We start from the raw sequence: 23719 nt of genomic DNA, 5'->3' as shown, positions 1-23719 counted from the left end.
CTACAGCCTGTTGTGGAATGCCCATCTTTAACCTCTCTGCTGCCATGCACATTGCATACATCCTATACTTTCTCCATTCAGATTACAGCTACAGTGTGTAATCCTCTAAGATACGGTATCATGTTTATACTGACGTGATAAGTAGTTTTTCATGCCAAAACTACAACATGTTAATGAAATGTATTTCTGTGAATATAGAGGAAACAGAGGCTTCAGCTACACAAATGGTCATGTGCATGCTTCCCTGATGTAAACACAACATGATGTAAGAAGTGACCGTGTCAGAAACGTGTCAATTGCCAAGCTGTGTGGGGACTGAGCGCTGAGGTGTTGAGCCCCCCTGAAATTATGTATGGCATCATCTGGCATCTGCACTCGTCCACTTTACTGTTAAACCATACTTCATAGTATATATAACCATGTAATACCAAGCCATATGACTCCATGACACGGACTGTAAGATGTTGTAAAAACCCACTCTTCTAGTCATACTAGGGACAAGGACTGATCAGAATCAGAATCAGAAATACTTTATTGATCCCCGGGGGGATATTGTACAGTACCGGTGCTCCCATTCAAGAGTAGAAAGTAGCATAAGTATGTACAAAATATAAAAATAAGGGATGCACAGTGTGGTCCCTGGACAGCAAAATGTTGGTGGGACTTTGACTATCTTTCCTGACATCTTGAGAAGATCTATTATTGTTCTGGCATATATCAAAGAGTTTTTAACATTGTCTGTGAGTTAACGACAGGCTATGTATAGTAGAGGCCAGATTAAGACTGAAACTGTTAATCAGGTTAGGAGCTCAGTGACTGAAAGTGCATATGGTCAAACACACGCTCACAAACACGGGGAAGAGGGAGAGTCCAGTACTTGGTTATCCACCTGCTATAAAATGAACCAGGACTTGAGTTGACATTCATTATGTGTATGTCTTTCTCCATGCACACCACACACACCTATGCTTGCAGTTGTTGGATGGCACAGCAGCACCAAACTCTGGGATTAGGGAGGGGGCAACATTTACCCTGTACGGTACAAATGGACAGCATCAAGAAGACTCTCCAAAACTGTCGCACGTGTACTCCCGTTCCAGTTAAAGCCGACTGTAACGTTACTGCTTCGACTCTGTGCTTTTCGATTCATTTACTCCTTGATTCGTTGACGATGGAAGGGAGGTGATTCTCCTCGCCGCCATTTTTAGGGAACTGCCTATCGATGAGAGAAACTTTGCTAGCTACTGCCTAATGTTAGCAGCTAGCTAGTTGGCCAGTAGCCTGCCTGCCTGCCTGCCTGCCTACATCAGTACGTTGTGACAGTTACCGCTTGACAGTCGTTAGCCAGGTCGGCTTGCCTCACGTTGATTTAAATTATTACTGCGGCCGGCCAGTATACATGACAAAAACAACAGTTATTGCTGTGAACACTTTAGCTCGACTTGAAGTCAGCGTGACAGTCTACATTGGGTAGGGCAATTGTGCGGTTAGATTAGCGAGTTAGCATTGCTAACTTATTAGCTAGCGAATTCACACTTTGATTTCTCTGGACTGCATTGCCTCGTCTGTGATTTAGCGCCAGCCACTGACCATTTTCAGGGTGACTGGATTAATCGGCCGCTTATACCCCACTTCTCAACCTGTGTGGATTCATTTTGACCAGGTGAGTTGGTCGCTAACTTTAGCCTTCTGCTAACTAACGATGGGTATATGCTAGATTTGTTCTCCAACGCTACATGCTGCAGTAGAGCTGGATTTCAGCATCGGTTAGCTCGCGAGCTAGCCAACTAGATTGGTTGCTATTTGCCAGCTAACCAAAAGTTGCTGTCACAACTTGTATGGTCTGTCGCATCGACAGATTTTAGTCTACATTACTGAGCAACTTCAGTGATCCCTTGTTAACACAGGGGTGTTTGTTTTGAATGTCAATGTAGCAAATCAGCAAATAATATCAATATACGGTGAGCAGCGCTATCGAGCTTAATTGTGAATGGTTTGGTTAGTTGTAAATAATGGTAACAGATTGCTTTGCCTAAGAAGCGTTAGCTAGCTACGTTAGCTGGCTAATCCGCTTTATGCAACTATCGTTGCAAGCAGTGCCACTCCCTCGTTTTTGTTTTTGTCCACTGTGGCTGTACGTTAAGTGAAACTCGGTTTTGGTGTCTGTTTTGGAAGTTGGCTCATCTGTAAGGGACATCGTGAGTCACATACTGTCTGAAAAGCTAGCTGTGTGACGGTAGGTGACATTGGTCAAGCCTCTTTCCATGTCTGTCGCACGTATATGCTCTGGCATTGTGTTTACAAGCAGCATTAACCAGGAGAGTCTGACAAATCATTGCGATTGCGATTGTCATTGTGTAAGCGACAAGCAGAGCTCGCATCCATCTGCCGCTGATGGCTGTTTTTGTGCACTGACGTGAGTTGCATTCCTCAGTTTTCTGTGTTGATATTGCGTAACACTGGCTATCACTCAGCAAGCTACTCTTCTGCTTGGCTTATCTGCGACTCCGCAGCTTAATTTATGCATAACACAAGTATTTAACATAACGCTGTGAATATGGTTAAATCACGCTTAACGTCAATGTTATGATACCAAGTTTGTCATTCACATAACCAAGACGTTGCGCTCTGTTGGAGTGATCTGTCAAAACTGATGTCCAACGTTTCATGTCTGATGTACCCAAACACCTACACACGCTTTATGTTTTATGTGCCATGTTTACTGGCTCTGTTTGTCATATAAGCACTGCAGTATGAGTAGTGCACCTATCTTTGTTGGTGTCTTTACACCATGATGAACAGACTGTCCATGTTATAAATGCAGCCAATGGGCCACATCTGAAAGGCAGGAACGACTTGTCCTCTTACTGTGTTATTACAGATTTCTGCCTGTCCCGCTTTCCTATGTTCTCTGTAACCTGTGCTGATCTGCACACCTGTCATTTGTTCATTTATGTCCATTTATGTTTCTGCATGCCTGTCAGAACAACAGTGCATTCACAGGCAGGAACAACTCCCCTTATTTACTTTTGAGGACTTGCTGCTAGCTGATGAAGAGAGGTACGCAGCTGTTATTGACTGTGAACATCTCGATGCAGGAGCAGCCTTTGCAAAGTTGTGTTTTCTTGTGTGTCAGTGTTGTATTAGGGGGTGCTGAATATGGGCGCACTGCATAATGGATTTAAGTGTCTCCCAGGAAAAATGGATTAGACACTGGAGCAAAGCCTGCCCTGCTTGCTCAAGTCTAGATCCAAGTCAGTCAGTGACAGCCACTGCAGAACAAGAGCTGGTTCCACAATATGATCCACTGCAGTACTGCCACCATAACTTTATTTGTTAGTGATTTTTAAATATTTAGTCTAACGTACTTATGAATGGCATAGTATGGACCTTATTTAGCTCACTGATTGTAATGCTTAAGTGATTTTTATTATATTCAATCAATTTCTTTAAGCTGGCAAAACTAACGGATAATCTAAAGGCAAACTATTTACTAACATGACTGACAGACAGTCAGTCCTCCTCCTTAAAAGGAGTTCATAAGCATCTCCTCAAGGTCTTTGATTGAGGCTGGTTGCTGAACAGTTGGAAACCAATAGCATATTTGATGAGTCAGACTGAGAGCAAGGAGGAGGATAGGCACATCCAAAACATTTTTGCAGGTGATGGACAGAGGACATATACTGTACAAACCATAAAAAATATCCATAATAGTGAAGGTCTGCCCTTTGTTTTAAATTATGGGATGCACATTAACATTTCAATCACTTGATCCTCATCAGGTTAAGTTTCAAAGTTTTTGGAGATTAAGCTTTAAACAGTCTAAATGATTTGGTCTCAAGTCCAAGTTACTCTTACATCCAGTAGTGCAGAGAGACCTAACATTAGTTAGCTGTTGTGTTAGCTAGCTAGCAAACGTATCGATACATCACTTTGCACTGTGAGAGTTCAGTTGTTGGTACACCAGAGAAAACAAAAAAAAAACATTTTTGTCATTTATTTTGAAAAATGTAAACATTCAACAGTGGCTCATTGGCCATAATTCTTACGTAACAGCAAGATGTTAGTGGGTGCCTGTATGTCTTGTTGTTGAAGGTGCCACAGGGAGACTGTCTTCTTTTCACCTAAGTGTCTCTTCTTCAGAGGAATCTTGGTATGTTGTTGATCTTCGTGACATTTATCCCAACAGGAAGAGTGTAGATGGAGCTCTGTGAGTGAAATGGGATGGGTCAAATCCTCTTAGTGTTTGGTCACTCCATTCCTCTCCTGTCACCATCATCTCTATAGCACCACAAATTGGGATGTGTTGTTGACTTTGGGTAACTAAAGAGCTTTCACTTCCTCCACTCAGTGAAAGCCACACTCTGTTATCAGTCTGGGTAGCAGGAGCATGGACACCCCACCCTCCATCTTGGGGGATAGAAACGTAGTGTGTAAGCCATTTGAACAACAGCACACATGTAGGTTGTTTGTCTTTGTCATCGTCTCCGAATGAACAGCTGTGATGTTGCAGCTTTGTTTTTATTGGGCATTTGGATGATGATCTTTAAAGTAGGGATGCACCTAACGCATCTTTTATCTCCCAATATCGAATCCAATACCTAAACTCAGTGTGTTGGCTGATTCAAGCACAGATCAGATACTACGCCACTTTTTTCTTTTTCAATTTAAAATCCGTACACCTCCCTGGACCTGAGTGGGGTGGTTTCTATCTTTCTATCTTTAAGGGTACTGAACTGTAAGTGGAGATGTTCTTCTTTTTAAGCTTGTGCACATTTTAATTATATTGTTGTTATAAAGTATATGAGTATAAGAAGTATTTCATGTGGACCACTTACATCTGGCTGATACACGATCATTTAATAAGATGTATCAGCTCAGTGCATTCCTACTTTGAATTATTTAGCAATACAGCATTAAGCATCTTGCTGAAGGACATTTTGAAAGTAAATGTATGAAAGTATATAAATAGCATTATATACATTTTCTATTGAGGTGTGTATGTGAAGTAAAGCAAATCAAAATGACTACTGAGTTTCCACAGTTCTGTAAAAACAGTTTAAAGGCCTTGCACACCCACACAGGTGATTTCAGTTATTCTGCTTGATGAGATTTCTTTTCAGGTCGACATTTAAGGGTGAAGCTTTGCTGAGGTCAGCTTCATGTACCTAAAAGAATCATACATCAACGGTGCAAGTTGTCCTGCAGTAACAGGTGCAACAAAACCAGGAGACTGAGGGAGATGTCAATCAAGCACAGTTTGCACAGAGGAGGCGTAATCAGCCAAAATAACTTAAAACACTCATGTAGGTGTACCATGGAAGTGTAGGGGTTCTCAGTAATTTAATTGTTGCCATACGATTGTATTGGAAATCATTATTGATGTAATTGTAGCTAGCCAAAATAAGGTTGGCTATTACGCAAAAAGTGTTACATTGTAGTTTGTTCAATATTGGTAATTGAAATTAGTGTGTGTTAAATATTATGTTGTAGATTTTAAACAGCAAGAAATATAAAAACTGTGATGGATGGATGTTTTAGGCTGGGTTTTAATCAGCATTTCCTGAAATTCTTTTGTAAGTCTTTCCTATTTTGGACATGTATTCTCTGCATTTTGATAAACTTGCAGACAGCAGGATTGGTCCAGGGTTGCTACTGTGTAGCTGACCCTGTGCAGCAAAGAGAATTTCACTATCGGGATCAATAATGTATTTGATTATTTATTATCCTTCTCCATCTCTTCCTCTCTGTGACACACCTTGCTACGCAGCTTTGTGTATTGGTTGCCTCTTCATTAGGCATCTTGGTGATTTTACAGCGCAGAGGAAATCAATACACATAATACAGCAAGAGAGAATCCATTTTCTCGAGCAGTAAAGCCAAACAACTTTCGGTGCATTTCTTGAACACTCTGTTCTTTGTGATAACGTGTGTGTGCACACGTCTTGCAGTCCAGTCCATTTCTTCCAGATTCTGTCTTGTGACCTAGTGTTTAGTGCTCTGTTTCATTGTTGGCTGTGTGTGTGTGTGTGTGTGTGTGTGTGTGTGTGTGTGTGTGTGTGTGTGTGTGTGTGTGTGTGTGTGTGTGTGTGTGTGTGTGTGTGTGTGTGTGTGTGTGAAAAATAAATACCTGATTGTATTTTTGTTTTTCTTCCTACATACTGTATTATCTAGTCTATTAGAAATGTACACACAGTCCAACTTAAATCAAGTCAAGTCTAGTCTTTAGTTTAATTTTTCTTAAAGTGAAAGAATAAAGTGCTGGTAACCTTCCACTCTCTCATACATCGTAATGTGGCCAGGGAGTGTGTATATGAGATATATATATATCTCATATACACACTCCCACATTATATATATATTCTTTTCCTTTTACAATAGAATCGTACTATTTTTTTAACTCATGCTTAGCCATTTAAAAACATCCGGCCAACCATTACAAATATTGAACAACTCTACCCTTCATGTTCTAGCATCAAGAAAAAACGCCTTTCACTGATTTTTTTTCAATTGGTTATGCTTTTGAGTTATCCCTTCCTCCCCATATTTGTGCCATTGAATTGTCCAGTTTCAACAGGAAATCAAATTAAGAAACCAAGATGCTCTTGAATACAATTTCCTTGTTTCTAAGTAAGCGTGGCCATCTCAAGTTACAACATGACCTTTTTATGAGGCTACAAAGGTCCTGGTTGGACACACCCAGGACTGAAAGTCCACAGGGCACACACTGCAGTCCACTGAGCCACCAATGGATTGTTTATACTGGTGTAACTCATTCAAACCTATAAAAACTAAATATTCATAATTTGTATGGGTGAAAAAAAAAATGAAGACAGGCCATCATTGTCTTAAAAATGCACTATTGAAATCAGAATAGTCAAATAATTATCACAACAGTCAGGGCTATGTTTACATATTTATGGTACCAGTGCATTTGTTTGAATTTTACTTGATGAAGGTCTCAGGACCGAATTGTTGTAAATGAAGTGATCGACAGTGATTCGTTTTTGGTTCTTTCGTAATGCAGTGGTTGCAGGATGCGGAGTCATTACAGAGCAACACATGACCGGGCTCTAATGTCAAATTGACCAGAAGGCACTTACGAAATTGTTGAAAAACTTAAGTGATTTTAGACAAGGTATGGTTCACTGTCACTTGGAAAAACACATTTACAAGGAAGGAACATAAAATTATTTCACTACACCAGCAAAAATCCAACACCTCACATTTGTCTTGGAAGCACAGACATTTTCTAAAAACACACTGAACATTTTAGCATCAGAAAAACATTACCGTTACAAAATAGTTTAGTAACTGCTATAGGGAAATAAGGTCATTTCCTTACAAAAAATCCTTATGAGACAAGGAACAAGATTTCTTAAGCGAATGCGGCTTTAGTTAAGAGGAAATAATCATACTAGGCTAGCAGATATCTCGACCAATGTTTCATCTGTCTCTTGTAAAGGCATCACTTTTTGATTTGATTAAATGATGGCTCTGTGTATTGCTGTCTTAATACTGCCTTCTGTAAATACTAGTAAATAATAGTATGCTTAGCAACCTAGCTTGTGATTTTATGTCCTCACGTCGTTGCCATGAGTGAAATCAGTGTGTGCTGAATCAAGCAAAGTATTCATGAGGAAGTACAATCACATGTTAGCTGGAAAAAGTCTTCATAGTTCTTAAAAAAGTACTGAAAGCTTTGACAGCAGAGTATTAATAACATTGTTTTGTTGTTGCTGCTGATGTCCATGCTTTGTCCTTATATCATGCTGATTTGGGGGGTGCGTGACGGTCAGTATTGTCTTTGCTAGGAAATTAATAATTTAGAGTACAGCAGTGATTTTACTTTGTCAACACTATTTCGAAGCCTTTCTGCCTTTCACACAACAATTACTAAAACCTCAAACCGTTGTACATTTACAATGGTCAGTCTCTCCCTCACACAGACACAGAGAGGTCTGTCTGTTAATATACTAAATGTCAAATTTGTCTTTTCAGAATTTACCTTTTAGCTTGAATCCATAATGTCTTCTTATATCCCATCTGTATGGTTTGGTATTGTGTGTAGATCATACTTGCAACACACAATTGCTCTCATGTATTGCCTAACACTCAAACACAGTTCATTGCTTTGAACAGCAGTTTGATTATTTTATGCATAATTTTTGCACACTGTACATTTGTAGCCTAGTAACTGTGGAGGGAAAACCATGTAAGCCAGCAATCCTTGCTTCTCCATTGACTTTCTATAGATTCTGGCATATTTGCATACAGTGCGAATTTAAGAGCATTGTCCTGCTAGAAAATTAATCATTTTCCAACATTAAATCAGATTGGATGGCATGTCTTCACAGAATACGCCTGAATATTCACAGTGTTTTATGTACAGCTGCATTAACCCAGTCCAGCCACCTGAACGTTAATAGGGCTTCCTTCAGCCTTTTAACAGTCAAAGTTTGTTGTTGGGACACATTTAGCAGCCACGCAATGCGTATTACAATGCTTATCTAATAATGCTGCAAGCTTTGTGACAGAATTAGACAAAATGTGAATGAACTCTCTGTTCACTAGAATCCAACAGAAGAAGACTGGATCTCTGTTTGTGTTACTAAAGTTTGTTCCCAGCAGCAGTGGTTAGCTTCCATCCACTAAGATATTTGTTGTCCTTGAGGGCTGTGTGTCTTGATATAAGAGTTTCACTCTTGTTTCTTTTCTCAGTCAGCTGGATGGGTTTTCAGTAGGACAAACCTTGTGACATTCAGCCAGCAGTGTGATTTTGGTACAGCAGGCTGTACTGATAACTATAGCCGGCTAGGTTAGCGGTGTTGCTGATCCAAAGATAAACTGATTTGGAAAACTATCAGCATTTCTGTAATAATATACGTGTGATGTTTGGGTGTGGAGGGGGTTGTTTCAATTACAGATTGGCTGAAGATCAAGTCAAGGAGATAAGGTTGAAAAAGGTGGAGTAATTCTTTAAGGGTGCATGTTGTTGGTTGTCTTTTATTTGTACTTTTCCTAACTAGAGGAAAGGAGATCCATTCTTCCCTGATAGGCACTGGGATAGATTTAAGTCAGAGTATCAAAATAATATATATAAAAGAGAGTATCCCTGAAACATAGGGCTGGGCGATAATTCAATTAATCGTTTATTGACTTTCAGTGAAATTGTATTGTCATGACATCTTCATGTTTAAATGATGCAACATTTTATTATCTCAATAAATATTCAAACAAAATGGAATATAAAAACTAAATGTCCCTTAACCCCCAACTGCTACAGTGGAGCTGCTCAGTAACCAACAGATCAGACTGGTTACACTTGTCAGCTTCCAGGCATGAATGTGTGTATGATCAGTATATAATAAACATTGAACATTCATGTAAGGCATGTTTGACGTGAAGCCATGATTTCACATAAGACGTGTGTAAAATGTGTTAAGCAGCGGGATGCTGTGTGAGACAAATGATGGAAGTTTTTTACCTCACCCTGGGTGTTATGTATCTCTGCCCAAAAGGTAGAACAAAGGATGCTGTGGGCCTGCAAGCTTAATTATGTAACTGTCAGTCACTTACAGCCGTCAGACAGTAAAAGTCACAACCTCCTACCACAACCTAATTATTGTAACTTTAAAAAGGCTGATGCGACAAAATGAGTACAATCAAAACACTTAACAAACCGCACTTGTACAGCAGAGCAGTGTCAGCTATACTATAGACTATACTGTATTATAGGAAAAATACTGCAAATTTGCATGAAACCTAATATAAACCCCATTTGTATAACGGTCTATTTCTTTTTAGTGTTGCTACAGTAAATCGTAAGGAAAGACCTTTAGAAGCTAGTAACACTTATTTTTAGCCGTGTGAACTTGTACCAGTGATGAAACTCTCTCTCACACAGGTACAAAACACACAATATGCATACACGCATTCAGCATTATAATTACTGAGTGCGTGGTACAGAACTTTACATGTACATGCGTACAAAATATTCGTCTTACATGAGTGTTACATGAATTAATTAGCAAAATTGATGCGTCCAGTTTTGAGTACACAGTAAAATGTGACCCCAGGTCCTCTAATTGATCATCCGATGCAGCTCAGGCCTCATTACTGTAGGCCACCTCATAGCAGTGGACATGAAATCAATCCTTGAGCTGGGATATTTGCATTGCCCAGTCATTCCAGTAGCTTACGGATCTGCAATAATCGCTGAAGCAGTATGAACTGTGTGCACTTGTGATGACTCTGCAGTTAGTAGATTATATTAGGGTCAGCACTTGAAGGTGTGGCCAGTGGCTAAAATCACTAAGTTTAAAATACTTCCTGACCTTTCTAAGAATCTGTGTATGTGTTCTCTTTAACCAGTTTGGTGTTGAATGCCACCAAGTGAAGCATCAGTTGTCTCATTTACTAATTGTTAATCATATCAGTGGGATAGGGATACTAAATCATTAGGTGCAACATAGGATATCATACAGGACCAGGGTCACCCTTAAGTTATCATCATTGTTTTTCCTCATCCCAAAATAAAACCCCTCTCACACACAAAGTCAATTCAGAAGTGGTTTAAAGAAAACTGCCAACATTATGTAGCCAAATACTTTTTTTTTATGTTTGGATGTGGCCACATTTTGTGCATGAACACATGAAATCACTGAAGTAAAAAATTACAGGCTGGCTGCAGTCCGGCCCATGTAGAGAGTTGTTCTGGAGCCCTGCAGCCTTTTTCCAGGCTCCATCACACCATTTTATTTTTGCTTCCTTTTGCAGTGTACCTTTGGTGTGTTGGAATTGATGATGAGCAGATAAAATGTGATTTGAGTCGGTCATGTTTTACATTCAGATTTGTGTCGCAAGATCAAAGTTGTGATGAGGTTTGCTGCTCCTCTTTTCAAAGTCTAGCCATTTACTTTTCTTACTGGTATCTTCAAACTCCGCATCAGCTGAGCAAGTGGACTCTTCTTCATACTGTGCCGGATCAGGGTGTTTTATCTTGTCCTTGCTAACACCTATGTCATTCTCTCTTTGTCTTCCCCTCGCCCTTTCTGTCCATCTAGGTGCCCATGTGCTGGTTCCTTAGGCCCATCTATTACTGCAGATGAATCTTCAGCTGCTTTGGCGTAGCTCAGCACCCAGATAGTCCCATCCCCTTTGCGTGGGTGATAAGGGACTACATTAACCAGGATGCCCTCCTCTGTAAGGGCAGGGAGCCTGAAGGATCCAGACGTGGCTGAGCTTTTCTTCAAAGAAGACCCAGAGAAGCTTTTCTCTGACCTCCGAGAGATTGGCCATGGCAGCTTTGGCGCTGTCTACTTTGTATGGCAACTACATATTAACACTGACTCATATAGAAGAGAAACGCACTTGAACTTATCTGTGGACAGAAATTATCGATGTTAATCAAAGATATGATCAGTTAAATACACGATAAACTGTCAGTTCTGAGTCACCTTTGTTCAGTATACAGATTCTACACAGTGTGTGATCAATTTTGCGATCCATATTTTGTCTCTTTATTTGATTAGCTGCTGTATTCCTTTCTGTGAATAATACAGTAACTTTTGCCAATTAAAGTTAGCAACTGAATCTAATACAGCTTACATTTTGTTTCAATACATACTGACACTGTACCAGAGTTTGTCTCAGAAAATTTTAAAAAGTGAAGCTATTTGACCCTCAATAAAGCACAGAAATGATTTTAACAAAGTTATTTTTACCAGCCCACGATGGGGGTTAACAGCACCAAGGTAGAGCGGAGTGATGTGACTCACCCTAGCTTTCTGATATCACTATTTGGTCTTGAACGCTGCGCACACTGTGGTTAAAAAAGTACAAGAGGTCTTCAAAAACCACATCCTTGATGAGAGAAAATGTACAGAGAATTAGAATTATTACTGGATGTTATGGTTGAAATGTGTCCAAACAATGTGTGTTACTGACAATTTTGTGTTTCCCAGGCACGGGATGTGCGTACGAATGAGGTGGTGGCAATTAAAAAGATGTCCTATAATGGCAAACAGTCTAATGAGGTGAGACAAGATTGATTTATATTTATATAATAGTTCAGAGCTTGACCATAAACATTTTCACACAGCACAGAAAGTATTCCACTTCTTATCATTCACCAGTAACTCTTTATGCTGGTGCTCACGGTCATGTCACAATGTGAAACATGGATTACTTAACGGTAGTTTGGCCTGGTTTGATCAACGTAGAGAATGAAGTAACAGGCCTTGAGCTAGTCAATTTAGAGAACCGACTACTCAGCAGCACTGCAGCAGACTATCGTGATAAAAAGGAAACCGCCATTTTTGTTGCGTGAAACGCTCACACAGGCTTTTTTTCCCACCGACATACTTTTTTGTTTCTTTTCAATTAAAAGTGGCCATTTTTGAAATAATTGGTTTTAATCTTTGTAAGTGTATCAAACCATGATTTCTGTGCACTTTAATATGCCTCACATCAATTTAGCTGCACTTGGTTTTATACTTTCAGTGCCACATTACAGTACAAGATCTTGATACATCTTCATGTAATGTTTGCAACACATCATGAATGCTGATGCATCAATGAATATTATGTCAGATAGTAATCCTGTATCAGTGAGTGAACCCCTTTGCTAGATGTGAATCCCTCCTCTAGAATCTGGTTATCTTAAAGTAATTTCAGGTAGTCCAAGGCCAGATAAAGAGCTGCTGGACTACAGAATTAATGTTGGGTATCATAAAATCATTGAACCTTTCCGAGCACAAGGTCACCCCTATGTGTGCTCACTTTCGCTGGTGTCGTCCCAACAGATACAGTTCACTCTGCTCTGCTCATGATTTCAGATTAGCTATAATCAGATTACACATAATCTGTGAAGAGAACCACCTTACCCCTATTTACACTGAAAGACAATCTTCCACTCACACACATACAGTCACCTCTAGTGCAGAAAGCCAAGCAATGCAAGTCCCTTCTTTCCCCAACAGAAATGGCAAGACATTATAAAGGAGGTGAAGTTCCTCCAGAGGATCCGGCACCCCAACAGTATAGAATACAAAGGTTGTTACCTCCGTGAGCACACGGCATGGGTAAGTCACCTGTTTACATGCACAGCATTGGAAGATTATCTCACTCTGAAACCTATATGTGTAGATTCCTGACTTTGTCTCTTGCTTCTAGCTGGTGATGGAGTACTGTCTCGGCTCAGCGTCTGATCTGCTTGAAGGTGAGCGTGTTTTCCACATTTTGTTGTGTAAAACAGATTTCAGCAAGAGATGAGATGTAGGACTAGCTACCTGAGCTCACAGAAAAGAAACATGGGCAGTATTGTGTCTTCATCAGCCGATTTTGATACCTCCTCAAACTGTTTTTCCTCCTTCAGTTCATAAAAAACCTTTACAAGAAGTAGAGATTGCTGCCATTACACATGGTGCTCTGCAGGGCCTTGCCTACCTTCATTCCCACAATATGATTCACAGGTGAGTGATTTTTTTTTACATGATCTATGTTTTTGTTTTTTAAGAAGCTTCCCTGCTCTCTCACACACATGTATGTGTTTCTGTGTCTCAGGGATGTGAAGGCAGGTAACATCCTGCTGACTGAGCCTGGGCAGGTCAAACTGGCAGACTTTGGCTCTGCCTCCATTGCCTCCCCTGCCAACTCCTTTGTGGGAACGCCATATTGGTAAGTGAAACCTGAATGAACTGAAGGTATTATTTGTGTGTGTGTTAAAAGTTGAGCTGACCAAAATGTTGACTTTATGAACAGTCTAATTGAGCTTAAAGAAGCATTCGTTCATGAAAGGATTTGCCTCTATTTACATATTTTCACAGATGCAAAAAGCTATGCTGACGTATTCAAATTCTTTTGGGGACAGTGTAGGCTCGTGATTGAGACATCATCTTCAGGATGATATACTCTATTTAGAGTAAATGGAAGGTGATTCAGTTAGGGGTGTAACGCTATTGCAATATTTAAAACAAGACTCAATTCAATACGGTGCAGTCAATCATCATTTGTCTTGTAAAGTGATTGAACAATGCAGTGCTGTGATGAGTTCACCTGTCACTGTTTCTTGGGAGGGTTTGTTGTTTATGCTGCTGAGAAATTATTTAGATGAGAACATGATATAATTCCAGAGAATAATGTGACAGTGCCTGTTTAGTTTGGAGATTTGTAGCTAAACCAAGGAACTGAGTATCCATGAAAGTTACAGTATCTCTCTTTTTTTTAAATTACTTTTAACCTCCTTCCTATTTGTATGTCTATATTTCCCACCCCCCACTTTATATTTCTCCCTAACTTCATCCAGGATGGCCCCGGAGGTGATTCTAGCTATGGACGAAGGCCAATATGATGGGAAGGTGGATATCTGGTCCTTAGGGATCACCTGTATAGAATTAGGTAGGTGACAGTGTGTCTATTAAAATGTAACTGCAGCAGAAATAATATTTTTCAGTAAAAATGAATGTAAACTTAGTACTGAGTATACTTAAATACGCAATCTGTGATCCAAATGTTACCAAATCAAGGCCCTACCATCTGTTCTAAACACAGGATATGCTATCACTGCCAAATTGATTGAGTAGATGTAGTTACTCAAGTAATGTTGTCTAACTAAGAGTTGTTTGATGGATTTGGTTTTATTTAAAGTTTGGTTAAATCAGTCATGTCTATGAACTCAGCAGCACAGCAGGCCTATATTTTCAATTATGATCTGACTGAGAATAACATATATGACATGATAACACGTGAATAAACCTGTAATTTAATAAGAAAGAATACATAATGACTGTTGTCCTTTCTGTTGCAGCGGAGAGGAAGCCTCCCTTGTTTAACATGAATGCAATGAGTGCCTTATACCACATAGCGCAGAATGAGAGCCCCACACTGCAATCCAGTGAATGGTGAGGTGCCACACACACACACACACACACACACACACACACACACATATAGTTAAATCTATAACTATCTGCATGTAATTGCAGCAATGACAGATATGGAGTAAAGATGAAGCTTTTGCAGAAGCCAGTTGTTTAAAACTCCAGAAAATGCACCAGCCACAAGTGTGATACAACTGGATTTGATTTCTACTTGTGAAAATACAAACATTGTGTTTCTTTGAAAGGGCATTATTGTAATCATGTTGTATGTTTTGCACGCAAAATGATGATGTTTCCTTTTGTTAAAGGCTATCGGTATAGGTGTCTGTTTTGTTTTGACCCTTTTTATCTTGTCATCTTTGTTTCAGGACGGATTACTTTAGAAACTTTATCGATTCTTGCCTTCAGAAAATCCCCCAGGACCGACCACACTCTGACGACATGCTGGGTGTAAGTGCACGTACATACTGTACACTACTGCACAGAAACAGACAGCAGGGTCAGTGTGTTAAGATGGGAGATTGACAAAGCCCTCTGGTGATAAATCTCTCTCTGATGTTTGCGCTCTGTTCTGCCCCCCATAAGCTTCTATTTTGATTCACTAATCCTCTTCTTCAGGATTCACTCTCACTCACACACACACACACACACACACACACACACACACACACACACACGACCAGAACATGTACAGACACACACACACTGTTTTGTAGAAAGAACACAGATGCAATTACTGTAGAGATGTGACTTCTGCATCTATCGTTAAGTAACTGAGCAGCTGTCACTTAGCCCACTAATGGACTCACTATTGCTAATGGAAGTTGTCCTCAGGGTGTGGAAGCACTACACGCTGTGTCTTTCTTTTTGTAAAGGTCAAGTTCCAAAACAGCACTTGTTCTTAAACAAAATAAAAAGTAATGTTCTTTTTAACTGCTTCTCAATCTGGCCCAACTTTATCTCTGCACAGACAATGGCACCATCAACGGTAGCATATTTTATGAGCACAGAAGCCCCGCACATAACAGTTAGACACTAGATGCAGTACATACCAGATAGCTGCACTCATAAGAAACTATGTCAATACAGAATTTGATAGGTGTTATTGATCAGCCAAACAGGATCATGAAAAGAAACTGCATAAAATAATACGTGATACACTTTGATTCTGCACCTGTATCAGCTGTCACCACGTCACACACTGAAACTCTAAACGCACGACAAACTGATCAGCAAAGCGTTGAACACAGAGCCTGACAAAAGTTGGCAATATTAGATGAACAGCCATAAACACGAAGTAACAGTGTGAGCAGTCGTATCTTAATAGAGGCCTTTCTTTGTGCATTTTCACTGCAAAACCATCCACCGCCTCATTAAGTCCTCTGAACAGATCACTGAAGCTAATAGCTAAAACAGCACTCTGAGCTAACCGGGAGGGTTCCTTCTTGGGATATTGAACATTTTCCACCCATTACCTTTGCGATCTGTGCAGTTTATGGCACAAAAACAACATCACATGATGATGTCGCTCAGAAACCCGTCTATTAAAGATGAACATTTCAGCCGAGACTTCTCTATTCATGATCTTCCGTCTTTTTCTCCCGTTTAGCATGCGTTTCTGCAGCGTGAGCGTCCAGACTCCGTGCTGATGGATCTCATTCAGAGGACCAAGGATGCAGTGCGAGAGCTGGACAATCTGCAGTACCGCAAGATGAAGAAGATCCTCCTCCAGGAGGCCCACAACGGACCCACAGCAGAAGTTCAGGATGGAGAGGAGGTGTGTGGATGTTGGAATGTTAAAATGTTAAAAAAAAAAAAAAAACTAAAGCAACAATGCTAGAATAAGTGTTGTTAGAGGTTTTTTTTTTCTTGAGCACAGAAATACATTTGCCACTAGAAAATAACCAAGCATGCATGGGTTTGTATGCATGTCTGTCTGTCTGTGTTTTTCTCGTGTTCCCTCTCTGTCTCTCTCTCCCTTGCTGTCTCTCCCTTCTCTCTTTGCTCTGTCTGCTCCATCTCCAGGAGTTGGAGCCGGGTGCAGGTCGGACAGGAACGGTGAACAGTGTCGGCAGTAATCAGTCCATCCCCAGCATGTCCATCAGCGCCAGCTCCCAGAGCAGCTCTGTCAACAGTCTGAATGAAGCGGCCCAGGATAGCCGCAGCGAGCTGGACCTGATGGAGGGAGACCACACAGTCATGTCCAACAGCTCCGTCATACACATCAAACCGGTGGGTAAAGTGGCACAGACACACACCTATTTAGAGGGAGTCTGTAGGATGTTTGTCATTATTGATTAAAGAGGTCCTCCACCAATTTTAGACAAAATTTGATTGAGTGATAGAAAGCTGAGAAAAGCAGCAAATCACATTTAAGATGCTGAAACCAGTGAATATTTGGCATTTGTTCTTTATAGAATACTTTACTTTATCGATCATCACATTTGACAAATCATTTCAGAATTAGAATTATTCAGAACTCGTGTCAGGACACATGCATCATGTTATCTTTCTTCTTCTCTGTACTCACCTTCATATCAATCTGTACATGAGTGAACTTAATATATTAATTGTTGACCTATTCCTTTATGAACAATGATGTTCTTTGGTGAACTGGTTTGTCCAGCTCCATTTCGATAGGATGTTGTGTTAAGTTAGTGAGGAGCTTTCTCACAGCAGTCTGAGACAGGTTCAGAGTTAGACAGCACTGTATTGCTGATTGGTGTACAAGGTTGTTTCTGATTCACTTGTGTTCTATCTTGATCTCTTTCTCGCTTTAAACCAAACCTTCCCATGCCCCTAATGCGTCCTTTTTTTGTGTGTGTGTGTGTACTGTTAAATACCGTAACAAAATAATATGTTAATTCAGCTGCCTTGTGTCTGCAGGAAGAAGAGGAGAGTTTCTCTGGGGAGCAGGCAGCCGCCAGTCAACCCTCTGAGCCGCAGCCAACACCAGCTCAGGCCCCGAGGAAGCACTACCGCAACCGAGAGCACTTTGCCACCATACGCACAGCGTCACTCGTGAGAACACACTTGCTTACTCCTCCATGCATCTCGTTTACTTATTTCACTTACTAATGTCATTTATCAGTGGCAATGTAACAGAAAGGGCCAGATATATTGTGCTTTATATTTGACAAAATGGACACACATTGCTGTTATACCCACACACTTGAGTGAGATGTCTTTATCCCGTCCTACAAGTCATATTTCTGTATTTTATCACACAAATAATCTGAAACTAAATGGACTGTGCTGATCACAGGTGACCCGTGAGATGCAGGAACATGAGCAGGACTCAGAGCTGCGGGAGCAGATGTCAGGATACAAACGCATGAGACGGCAACATCAGAAGCACCTGATGGCCCTGGAGAACAAGCTGAAAGGGGAGATGGATGAGCACAGGCTGAGGCTGGACAAAGAGCTGGAGAGTCAGAGGAACAACTTCACGCAGGAGATGGAGAAGCTGCTCAAAAAACACCAGGCGGCCCTGGACAAAGACGTATGTACACAAACAGTTTAAGAAAAATACAGTTGCCTACTGATACTCTATTCTTTGTCTGTGCTGAAATATTCAACTATTTCTGTTATCAAAGCATGTTCGTATAACTGAAGGAAGTGTTTTTTTGTCTCTTACGCAATGTTCGTTTGGTTTAGCTGAAGACGTTCACCAACGATGAGAAGAAGTTCCAGCAGCACATCCAGGTGCAGCAGAAGAAGGAGCTCAGCAGCTTCCTGGAGTCACAGAAGCGGGAGTATAAACTTCGCAAGGAGCAGCTCAAAGAGGTAGTAACACGCTTCCACCGCACACATCTCCACCACACCTGTGATGATTTTGTCCTTGACCAACAAAATCAACTAAACATACATAATAATAATATAATATACACTTGCACTTCTTTAGGTGTGTAATGGGGTAAACACCTACTGCACTGTATGTATGAAAGGCTTAAAAATGTCTTTAGGCAAGCGGAACTTTTTCTAGTAATCCATTAATCTTTTGGTCTATAATAAGTAAATTGCGAAAATACCCATCACAATTTCTTAAAGCCCAGCATGATGTCTTGTTTTGTCTGACAATCAGTCCAAAACCCAAAGATATTCAGTTTATGATCACATAAGTCAAAGAAAAGCAGCAAATCCTCACAACTGAGTGGCTGGAAAAATAGATTTAATTCATTATTCACTTATAAAGTTAGTTGCTGATTCATTTTCTGTCGATTTACTTTTCAATTAGTTGACCAATTATTTTATCTCTGGTCATCATTGACACCAGACATCAGGCCAACACAAACTGAGGAAGGCAGAGCTTGAAGCATCTGTGTGTTTAATTGGACTGTTGCTATTAATTTAACAGAAATATGAACAGAAAAATGCAAGAAGAACATTTGTGAGTGTTCACCCGACCTGTTGCTAAATGCTGCCAAACTGTAATATCCATAAAGCTCACTAATGACAATGCCCTGACATATTGAACTAAAATGAAATAACACCTGTGTGGCAGGAACTGAGTGAGAACCAGTCGACTCCCAAGAAGGAGAAGCAGGAGTGGCTGTCCAAGCAGAAAGAGAACATCCAGCACTTCCAGGTCAGGATCTCTCCGACGGTTTGCATTCTTGCCAAGCCCAAGACCAGATGATGATTTTACACAGTCCTGGCAATGAATTCACACTGTCAATAGAATCTGTGACATTAACAAAACTTGATTTCCCAGCCAAGTACTAACCAGGTCTGACCCTGCGTAGCATCCAAGATCAGTGTGCCAAAACGTTTATACTTTATATTCCCGTATACAGTACAGTAAATCGTTGTAATGCCACGTGGTGTCTATTCCCAGGCGGAGGAGGAGGCCAACCTGCTGAGGAGACAGAGGCAGTACCTGGAGCTAGAGTGTCGGCGGTTCAAACGCAGGATCCTCATTGCCAGACACAATGTGGAGCAGGATCTGGCCAGAGAGGTACTCGGTCACACGGAGAGAACCAGCCACCACCACCCACTTTTATTTATTTGACCGCTGTCACCCAGGACTTTCTCCTTTTTTTTTCAGGAGCTGAACAAACGGCAGACACAGAAGGACCTAGAGCACGCCATGCTGCTCAGGCACCATGAGTCGATGCAGGAGCTGGAGTTCAGGCACCTGGGGACGATCCAGAAGGCGCGGGCCGAGCTGATCAGGACCCAGCACCAGACAGAGCTCACCAACCAGCTGGAATACAATAAGAGGAGGGAGAGGGAGCTGAGGCGCAAGCATGTCATGGAGGTCCGACAGCAGCCCAAGAGCCTCAAGGTACATAGACTCATGGTTGCAGTTCTGTCACTGATCCTACTACAAACCACACACACTCACTCCACATCTTCATTTCTTTTCCTTCTGTCCACTTAAGTCTAAGGAGCTTCAGATCAAGAAGCAGTTCCAGGAGACTTGTAAAACCCAGACCAGGCAGTACAAGGCCCTCAGGAACCATCTGCTAGAGACCACGCCCAAGTCTGACCACAAGGCCGTGCTTAAGAGGCTGAAGGAGGAGCAGACCAGGAAGCTGGCCATCCTGGCCGAGCAGTACGACCACTCCATCAATGAAATGCTCTCTACGCAGGCTGTAAGTACCTGAAGAGAAGGCCTAAAAGGTTTATGAAACATGAAGACCTTATTTAGTAAACACACTTTTGATTAGGGCTGGGCCAATACGATACCAATACCAAAACATACATTATCAATACGTCACAATAAGGAACTGAAAAATGCTTTTATGACAAAATAAACTAAAATTCTCAAATGCACCAATGTTTGATTTTGTATTAACACAAAGCAGCTGTGCAAAAATGTAATAAAATACTGTCATAAATTAGCAAAATTGTTATTTAAATCTGAATATATCTCATTTAAGAACATTTAAAAAAAGACTAAGAATCCGACCAAGCATTGCGACGCTCAACAATTTTCGATACCCGGTGCAAGAGACACATTTGGGTCTATATGTACGGTACAGTACAGTAGTAAGTATTTGTCCTGTCTTGCCCCAGAACATCCTCAAGTAAAGTCATTGAATTCAACAAAATTACTTCTCAAAAGTCACTTAAAATCCTTAAATTAAAGCCTGTGTTAAACATTCCTCTTTTCTATTTTTTTAGATGTATGAATTTGTATTTGTTGTCTGTAGGGCCCACATGAATCAAATTATTAGCCTTTATCTTTTTTCCAGGCCAAAAACAAACATCAAGGTGCATCATCTTTATCTCTTTGACTTGACTTTCTTTCTTCTTCACTTGCCTGCCCTCAGCTGCGGTTGGACGAGGCTCAAGAGGGGGAGTGTCAGGTTCTAAGGATGCAGCTGCAGCAGGAGCTGGAGCTGCTCAACGCGTACCAGAGCAAGATCAAGATGCAAACAGACGCTCAGCACGACAAGGAGAGGAGGGAGCTGGAGCAGAGGGTCTCTCTGCGGAGGGCTCTGCTGGAGCAGAAAGTAAGAGAGGCCCTGGACTTTGTGTTGTGTTGTCTAGTGCGAGGATATGTGTCAATACATTTAGACACTAATGCTGTATTTTAAATACTGAATACTCTGTATTTAGACTCATATTGTGTCTGTAAGTTAAAGGCCATTCAGCCCTTCCTTAGTTTCCTTTGTCTTTTCCCCTTGAGTGGGCTGTATGTTTTTTAACTTTTTTTTTTTTAACTTTTGTTCTTCTTCTAATTACCACACTTTTATTATTCTGGTGGAAAACATTATTTTCATAATCATTTTTATTCTTTCAACCAATACCTTCGCTGTGTTTATCTCTCCAGATTGAGGAGGAAATGCTTGCCCTGCAGAACGAGCGCCTGGAGCGAATCCGCTCGCTGCTGGAGCGCCAGGCCCGAGAGATCGAGGCTTTTGACTCGGAGTCCATGCGGCTGGGCTTCAGCAACATGGTGCTCACTAACCTGGCTCCCGATTCCCAGGGAGGCTGGGGGGGAGGAGGTGGAGGAGGCCAGGGGGCTCAGGGGGGAGGCCACTGGCCCGGAGGAGGAGGTGGAGGAGGCGGCCATCATAGTCATCATCACCAGGGGGGCTCCAGCTCACAGCAGCCCTGGGGTCATCCCATGCTCGCTGGGGGCCCGCCGCCCTGGAGCCTCCACCACCCCGGAGGAGGGAGTCAGAGGGGGAGCGGGGGAGGTGCGGGAGGGGTGAGGAACAGCCCGCAGGCTATGAGGAGGACGTCATCAGGGGGGAGGAATGAACAGGGCATGAGCAGGAGCGCCAGCATCACCTCTCAGATCTCCAATGGATCCCACCTGTCGTACACCTAGAACACACACACACACACACACACACACACACACACACACACACACACACACACACACACACACACACAAGCAACACAATAATTGTCTTAAAGTTAAATTCTTGTGCACCGAGGTAACACTGTACACAGACACACACCATGCATGCACTACACATGCTTCACACACACTTGTTGTTATTTCCCACAGTACGTCTTACACACACACTGCACAGTACCGAGACTGGGTTTACCTCAGCCCAGTTCCTCTCCCATCACCACTGCTCTCTTACATCAGTGTACTGCGGGCAGCAGTCTGTGGAAACCCAAAAGTCTTGAGACTGATCCAAGATGGCTGAAGGCCATATACAGTATGCCACAGTGCAATAGTGTCATTTTCACTGTAGCCTACAGTGCTATTTTATGTGTTTATATTTGCAATGTTAGTCTCTGTTGCCATAGACGCAAAGTAGTATGTCCATGTGGTCTACTGTGGAGTTTATTATCGAGAGTTGTTTGCAGTATGCTGTTTTACACATGTGGGGTAAATCTGATGCTTTCAGATGTTGTGGTAGCACAATGAGGTGCATTATGGGAACATTTGCATTCAGTGTGCAATTTTTAGAATAACATTTAAAAATGTGTCCCTGTGCAAATTCACAGCTCAAGCACAGACATGTTACTGATAGAAAGTTTAATGAGATTATTGTTTATGTGCAATGTTACAGGCAGAAGAGAAGGCAGGAGGGGATGTAGGGGTCTGACTTAAGATTGATGGTTGAAGAACAGACTGTTTCAGAACAGACGGGTCTAGAAGGAAAATGAAAAGAGGAAGAGAGCAAAGGTTGCTGTAAGTGAGTACCTGTGGGTATCTCTGGCTTTATGGTAGTAGCACGGGGACGGCTAAGGTGTCAGGGATAGTTAAATGTATGCAATCTTTGATTCCAGCCTGAGTGACTTAACTGAAAAGCTTATCCTCCACCAGAGAGGAAATTTAACTAGCGAAATCACCAGGTGCAGTGTTTGATTGAAATGAGAGGGGAAAAAAACACAGTCTCAGTCCTCGATGCCACGCGGGTTCGCAGTCCCTGGAGTTAGGAGTTATTGTGTGCTGTGAGCAGGGCTGCAAAGATGCCAAAGGTAAGGGTGCAGGGTCAGATGTGTCATAATTATCCATGCCAACATACTGTTATGTATTAAATGAGATTGTGTCAGAGAGGTCAGTGGAAGTTCAGTATAATACTATGTGGCCAAGTAGATGCATGTGTTGCTGGAGTCTTGGGTTTCCACCGGCCTCTGCCCGTCACTCACACCTGCCCAGTGGACGGCCTGTCTGAGGGATACTGAAGCCGCATTAGTCCACAGCCTTCATGACAGGGATGGGTTTTCAGCAGCACCTAACCGCCTACTTTAATAGTTTCAAAACTGGTGTTCACTCATCGCTTGTTTGCAGTAATTTCCTGGTCTAATTTGGCAACTGTGTTGGTTGGTGAAAGCGATGCACTACGCAGTAAAAAACAGAGACACATTGAACCATGCCTGTTGGCCTACCTCAAGAACAGCGTCACCACAGGGTG

General features: G+C 41.5%; 1 protein-coding gene across 1 annotated transcript; it reads left to right on the top strand.

Annotated features, from left to right (window-relative positions):
- Positions 1–1423: 1423 nt before the first annotated feature.
- taok1b (TAO kinase 1b) lies at positions 1424–22513 on the top strand. The gene is made up of 21 exons (XM_070916715.1): positions 1424–1663; positions 11067–11325; positions 11967–12038; positions 12984–13085; positions 13177–13222; positions 13379–13475; positions 13567–13680; positions 14309–14400; positions 14810–14903; positions 15251–15332; positions 16492–16659; positions 16908–17114; positions 17769–17903; positions 18148–18384; positions 18540–18668; positions 19387–19470; positions 19720–19839; positions 19930–20169; positions 20267–20479; positions 21161–21343; positions 21664–22513. Exons 2-21 carry the CDS (start codon positions 11194–11196, stop codon positions 22165–22167), a joined length of 3051 nt encoding a protein of 1016 aa, XP_070772816.1. The 5' UTR covers positions 1424–1663; positions 11067–11193; the 3' UTR covers positions 22168–22513.
- Positions 22514–23719: the final 1206 nt, after the last annotated feature.

Source organism: Enoplosus armatus, chromosome 13 (genome assembly GCF_043641665.1).
Source record: "Enoplosus armatus isolate fEnoArm2 chromosome 13, fEnoArm2.hap1, whole genome shotgun sequence".
Taxonomy (NCBI): domain Eukaryota; kingdom Metazoa; phylum Chordata; class Actinopteri; order Centrarchiformes; family Enoplosidae; genus Enoplosus; species Enoplosus armatus.
The sequence above is the reverse complement of the archived record's forward strand: the minus strand, read 5'-3'. Positions and strand labels throughout refer to the sequence as shown.